Source organism: Dendronephthya gigantea, unplaced genomic scaffold (genome assembly GCF_004324835.1).
Source record: "Dendronephthya gigantea isolate DGI-Jeju-01 unplaced genomic scaffold, DenGig_1.0 000037F, whole genome shotgun sequence".
NCBI classification, from domain to species: Eukaryota; Metazoa; Cnidaria; class Anthozoa; order Malacalcyonacea; family Nephtheidae; genus Dendronephthya; species Dendronephthya gigantea.
The window spans coordinates 255381-262561 of NW_021163047.1; the positions used below are offsets into that span (position 1 = coordinate 255381).

Sequence of the window (7181 nt, forward strand, 5' to 3'; positions counted from 1 at the left end):
CAAATACAGAAAAGCCGATGGAAAATTCTTTTTACAATTCTTCCCAGTGATTGTTGTTGACGTCGTGTTAAAAAAATAGCACCACTTAATGATGTCGTGCAAAATTGGTATAGATAAGGGGAAAATTTCTGCTCAGGCAGCCGTGATGTGCCTAAAAAATAAGGTGGAGGGTTTGCCAGACGTAATTACTCCAATCCAAGGATGAGGATTAATGGGGTGTCTTGTAATTAACGCGCATTTAAATATAACCGGAAATTTACAAGCACGTCTAATCGTACGTCTCAATACGGACGATCTTTGAAAATCCATTTAATTTTGGCCGATAATAACACTTATTCCAAATGTCAGAGGGGTATACGAGATATATCCCTCGAAGCCTGGTGACAGAATTCCGGTATCCCTCTTCCACCAGGCTGAGAGGGATAAATCTCGTATACCCCGATAGACCTTTGGAACAAGGATTTTGTCTATCAACGCAAATCTGATTGGACTTTTCCACTTTGCAAGCTTTCAAATACACCTCAAACTTTCTCTTTGCACTGCTCTCACTTTTTAGCGTGTTTTAATTAAGCAAATCTTGTCTTTTCTGCGCTAATTAATTCTTCGTCTGAAATTATATCTACACTCAGATTGTTCGACGCCATTTTGAAAAAATGCCGGCAAAAATGTCGTATCCTTTTAGAGCTTGTATTAGCCAATGAGCGTCGTTTAGAATTCGTATACCTCTGGAGCGCACAAAGATACGAGATTTATCCATTCTGCTTCGTCCAATCAGATTTGTCTATTACTGTGCGTTGATAGACAAACGTAAATGTTCATGTTTAAGAAAACCTCCTTATCTTTAAAACCTACTGATGCATTTGTCAGCAAACACTTGTGAATATTCAAAACCGCCTGAATATACAAAAATATCGCAATTACGGAATATAGTTCGTTATGCAGTTTCCTGTATTTTGTAGGACGCGTACTGATGAATCTCATACAGAGAAGCGATGTTTGTTGAAAAATATCACTTTCTTCTGAACAAAGTTATTCATTGGCGTAGCCAGCCTGACGATTTTGTCCCCCTATGTAAATTTCGCGTTATTATAATTTATTATATTCATTTTGAAATCAATGGTCTTTCTTGCAATTCTGATTGGTTAGAAATAGTGTGATTAATTCCCAAATCGCACTATTTTTGAGCATTAATCATATCATTTATAAGCCAATAAGATTGAAGCTCTGCACCACCATAGCCAATCAGATTTAGTATTTCAGTGTAACTATCCAATCAAATTACAGGGGAAAATGGAACAAAATTTTTAAATGCCCCGCAAAATTTCTTGACAAAAATAAATGAAAATTACTCACATTTTACACCGTTTGCGGTTCTTTTAGCCAATAAATCGTTTTGCATTTGTTCAATTTTTGTATGATTTCAATATGAATGAATATAATAAAGTGGAAATTGCACTTTGTGTCGTGCAATTTTGGTGTGAAATCAAACTTTTGATTACAAGTCGATTTTGTAATGACGCGTTTGATTTCACTCCAAATGGCACTCCACTCAATGCAATTACCATTATTAATCATTTCTTCACAAATTTATTGTTTTCACAGTCAATGAACCCCAAAATATATTTCCCGTGAACTCTTACTTGAAAGACACTTTCATAAAACCTTCTGGTACTTCTATATTTCGCATTGGTTTATGAGACCTGATGCATGCACTGGAGTTCTTTACATTATTCATCGAATATTTATCATACTTATCTTTACAAATATTTATACTCATACTTTTTATGTTTACGAATATTTATCATACTTATATATTTCAGTATTATATGTCACGAAAGATTACGAAAGAAACGTTACACACATTACACTATTTATTTTTTAAAGAAACTTTTTCCTCGCGGTCTTAAAGTCTCCCAAACTCATCTACCCTGGGTCCCATCTAACACGGCCACACTTTGCTTACATACGTACATGTACGTAATTAATAGTGTACATAATTATAGTCTATTATTTTTTAAAACTCAAATTACATAAGTTTCCATTTCCTTCGTAGCTACTTTGTTTTATATGTAATGAGAGAAACGAAGATATAGCTGTCATGAAAATTAGCTCATTCTAATGAGCAACTTATAATATACTTTTACAGTTGGTTTATTTTCTGAACTTTCACTTCGGATTAAGCTAGGCGTAGGAGAAGAATCTCCTCTATGTAAATATACGTTATTTATTACAGGATTTTAAATATTTATAAAAACCAACAAAGTTGCGTGTCAGTGCATTGCAGTTTTTATTAAGTAAACGTAAACATTCTTTATTGTTCAAAAACTTTATTTATTCTTTCCAAATTCACGTGGTCGTATCTTCATCGATGTTGATTTCAGAGAATAATAATAAGCTTTCCAATGGTACCAGTTGACTCCATCAGCGTACGATGTATGTGCGCCATAATAGTAAAAACCATTCAAATTGGATTCATGACAATGACGATACCACCAGGCACCTTTGTATTCCACTGCACAATTACGTCTTGAATCAATATCATTGTCAGAATCTCTGGTGCTAAAAGCCATACCGTTATGTTTTTTCAACGAGTCTCCTGCTGTACCTTAATGTATAGAAATATATGCATGCATGACGTCTTAAAATCAATAATGGTAATAGAACAAATTTGAGTACAATTAAATGCGAAAATCGTACGAAGTTAAATATACCTTGCAGGAAATACCTAGAGCGGAAATTTAGTCATAACTTTGGCCTGGCGCCCGTTACAAACGTTTTTATACGCAACACATACGTTTCAAAGTGGCCGACAAACAGGGTTTAATCGTGTTTACTGAATCGCAGCGCAATTTTTTTTGCAATAAACGTTTACATTATAGATGCTTTAACAATAAAAAGTTTAAAAAAGGCGCAAGCAGTGAACTCTGAAAAGACTGGAACGATAATTTGGCCGCCATTTTTAAAGCCAACACTGATGGCCGCCATGAAGGCCAGGAGTTGAAATTACACCACCAAAACAACGCCAGTTTTTATACACAAATCCATCTCATCTGATCAAGAATAAAAGCTTAAAACAAGCATTGACACTTAGATTTTACTTAAAAACAAGTTTTATGAACGTGAAAAGGTGCAAACCTATTTTTTTTGCGAGTTAAAGGCGAAGTTTTTTTTCATCCCCGTTCAAATTCTTTAAATAATTCAAGTACAAAGCTGGTACCTTGCCGGTTTTTACAGTAAGATGATGCGGATTACTTAGGTCTATCCAAAAAGGGTAAATTCGTTGTTTAAAGTTGAAGTGGTCAAATAAAAATTGCACTTTTCTGGCAATTTTTTGCCAAAAAATACGATTTTTACGGAATTCTCACTCTCCCCAGTTCTTTTGAAGGCTTGATTTGCTCGTGCAGCTCCCGCCTTAATCAGCAAATTATATTCAAATCGGCTTCATCCAATGACTAGTCTTTATTGTTGAGTTATCGTTCCAGTCTTATTAGAGTTCACTGTGCGCAAGTTCTGAATAGGTTTCCGCTCTGGATATGTTTCCTGCAAAGTATGTTATGTTTTAGCCTGCTAGTCGGTTAAACATTTAGATGCCTAATATCTTTGTTCAAAATGTGCATCTAAAAATCTCTAGAAACTGTATCGAGCCACCTTAATTAATTAGGCGTTACTTCATTCGATACTTATCGATTATATATCTTCTGTAATTTAATGCTAGAATTTATTAAACTCTAAGATAATAGCTATAGTCTTGTAAATAAGAGATAAAAAATAACAATAATTATAACTTCAAAAAATAGATGATAAATTTTACCACAACAATGCTTGGTAAATAGAACAATTTGAATTTATTAAATTTAGCATAATTTAAAATTCATATTTTCTATCTTGAATTGTGTTAGGCTGGTTGTATTTGCTAGAGTGATTTATTGGCCATGAATAAGAGTGAAAATTAAAACTTGACGGGAAAATGCAAAGACAAACGAAACTTCTATCCGAAATGCCTTCGAAGGAAAATCGAACGAAGCCATTACCGCGTATATAACTTGATAACATGAGTCAATGAAGAGGATAGAAAGAGGGGCAAAGCACCATGGCAATCCTCCTTTCTTTCAAACACCCCTTCTTTACTTCTAGGAGGGTTATCACCCCAACTTCAATTGCTTGCAGGGGATTATCACCTCCTCCTCACAGGGGATTAAAACCCCAACTTTAATTATACAGGATTATCACCCCTCAGTTCGAGGCGATTATCACCGCTAAGACATGATTATCTTAGAAATGAACGTAGATTTAAAATACCACATATTCATACTGATCTTGCCGAAAATTATTTTATATTTAAGATGGCAGCAAAAACGTAATTACATTTAATAAATAGTTAGACTAAAATTAAAAATGTTGTATTTTTAAATTATTTAATTTTACTGAATTTTGTAAATATTATGCAATTCAGCCTTTGGGCTGCAAGGTAATTTTAATACTTTATCTATCTATCTATCTATCTATTCAGGTTAGGGAGGGGATGACAACCCCAGGCCTATTTTGGATGAATTCTGTATTAATTGTCAAACAATTTTTGTAAAAACTGTTGCGGAATTACTTCTACCCGACAACCCATTTTCTTACAAATTCCTGCTAGTGTGTTTTTGTATTAAAGCAATTGCAACATTAATAAATATAAATATAGAGTCATTTCTATTACCAGGGTATTTAACGGCGATTTGATATTTACACGTGAAATGCTATGACCTCAATGTAAATTTGTGATTTGCAGTTGTGATTTCGCAAATGTCATGTTCACTGTTTCATCCCGTAATTGTAAAGAATGCTGTACGGATACTCAACAGTAATCTTAATGAAATTCAAGCAGAATGTTATGTTGTTTGGAAAAAGCGAAGGCTTGATGATGGTTAATGATAGTCGTAGGATATAATATTGCTAATCAAAGTTAAGTAATAAAAGATTTTGTCGTTTGATTAAATCTATCCCGTAAATAGCAGGGATCTTAAGCATGTAGGACGGCAACACGACGACGACGCGGCCGAAACACCTCATTAAATGAATGCCATTGTAAAGAGTTGTTGTAAGTAACGTTCAATTACCGCGAACAATTGGCTGGAATTTGACAATCCCCATGACAAACCCATGTGTACAATTAACAGGACGTAGTTAATTAATGCGAAAGTGTTTAGACCAATTCAACTAATTCAAAGTGGCGCGTGTCCTAGAAAAACGATTTGATAAAACTGTTCTTTTTTATTTATAGAGCTTAGAATGCATTTTAACTCCAAAAGGGAACAAACCTAATGTGACTTAATAAACCTGATTAATTCCTGACTTTCACAATATTATAAATCGTATCAATGTAATGAGGTATAAGACTGAAAACATTTGTGAACAATTCGAAACAGCCTAATGTTCGATTATATGCATTGCAGATAACCTCGAATTTCATAGTATTCTCTTGTACATACACTTTTGAAATATATTCTATTCCTTCAGTATTTTACCTTTTGCCGACTCAGCCGGCGTTTATTTCAAAGCTGGCCTCGACTGCACGTTACCGAATATCCGTGAGTCGTGAGATTTTTGTTTTCATTTTGTTTTGTAATTTTTGAAAGTTTTGTAAGTTCTCAAATTGGAGATACTTTACATTTCTGGGGTTAATCCGCGAAATACCAAAGTTGCCTCGTTTAAACTATATAGTTTAAAAATTACACCCATGACTCAATGATGATTTTCCCGTTACAATATTTAATATACTGGGGCAGGTTGTTGTTAACTACATTTTGCGTATTTAAATCGCGTTGTTGTTAACTCAGAAATACATAACTCTGATTGGTCAGTTTTGCCACTAACTATAGTTAAAAGTTAATTTCGCTTTTTTTAAACCGCCCCCAGATTTATAGTTCACTGCAAAGTTGATTGTAAAGAGAGCTAGACTCTCCGATAATTCAATTGAAATACGACTCAGTTTAATGCAACGTGCTTACCATCATAACCTCCAACATTCAACTTGTACTTCTCATTTTCACTGCTGACTTTAAATGAATCATAATAAGCGTATCTGGTGTTCCTAGATGTATCTTCCATGTCGATACGAAGTTCATTTTCTAAAATATTTGTCATCCTGTGTATTTTGTCAAGCCCAAGCCAATATTCTCCGCTCAAGTTACCAAAACCTTGTTTGTAATCTTGCCATCCTCGGTAGAAGTCAACACTTCCATCAAGACGACGTTGAAATACAGTCCATCCTCCACCTGATGTTGTCATATCACAAAACACTTTGAAACTTCCCTTTCCGTCTGGATTAATTTTATATATTCCACTTTGTTGTATTCCTTTATGATAGATATCAGCACAGTCTTTGACTAAATTGTTCAGAATAAGTTTAATTAAACGAATGAAGCGCATTTGTAGGCATCAAAGTGACCAAAGGCTTATTATCGACCTCTGCTCATTGGGAGATATGTTTTATTTTCCAGTTACTTAATCGAGGTTTTGCAGTGTTTTAAGTCTTTCTATCATCAACACATACCTGCTTCGTTTTCGTCGGACGTCTTTTTAAAACAACTTTCATTGTAACCCTGTAATGAAGAATGTTAATCCTTGTTGTTTGCAATGCAGGATCATAACAACGCTAAACCAACCCAGAAAATTGAACTTTGCTAAATCAGTCAGGTTTATGTTGTAATGTCTTACAGTGAAAGTCGCAAATAAGTGACGATTACAACAGAGATGTAATTTTATACTACTGAATAATACCTTTTGTGGGTTAACAAGATAAACATAATCATAAGAGGAGTTCTTCTCTAGTAAACTCTCAGATGTATTGTAAACCAGATTGTGTAACATTTCACAGTTTGAATCATTCTTTGAAGCCAATTTCTTCTTGAAGTTGATAGATCTACAACATATCTCAGTTGCACACTCCATTACACAATCTATCTATTCAGAAACGGCTTTTGTCTTAATAACTGTTACATTCAGTCGGAGTTCTAAAGCGTAAAATAATTTCGTGTATGCAGTCGTTCAAGCAATAAATTTTATACGGTGAACGTGAAACACTTACGGCAAAGCTAAATTTGCTGCTTTTTTAAATACATCAGTAATAGCTTATTGCTTTCTAACATTCGGCTGAACATCGCACGTTTTATGTAGAAGGTTTGTAATTATTTTAG

At 34.2% G+C, this 7181-nt stretch overlaps 1 protein-coding gene across 1 annotated transcript; it reads right to left on the reverse strand.

The window, feature by feature from the left end:
- Positions 1-2327: 2327 nt before the first annotated feature.
- LOC114526083 (ryncolin-1-like) lies at positions 2328-6393 on the reverse strand. The gene is made up of 2 exons (XM_028547583.1): positions 5994-6393; positions 2328-2605 (listed from the first exon to the last, which is right to left on the reverse strand). Exons 1-2 carry the CDS (start codon positions 6271-6273, stop codon positions 2328-2330), a joined length of 558 nt encoding a protein of 185 aa, XP_028403384.1. The 5' UTR covers positions 6274-6393.
- Between the last annotated feature and the right edge of the window lie 788 nt (positions 6394-7181).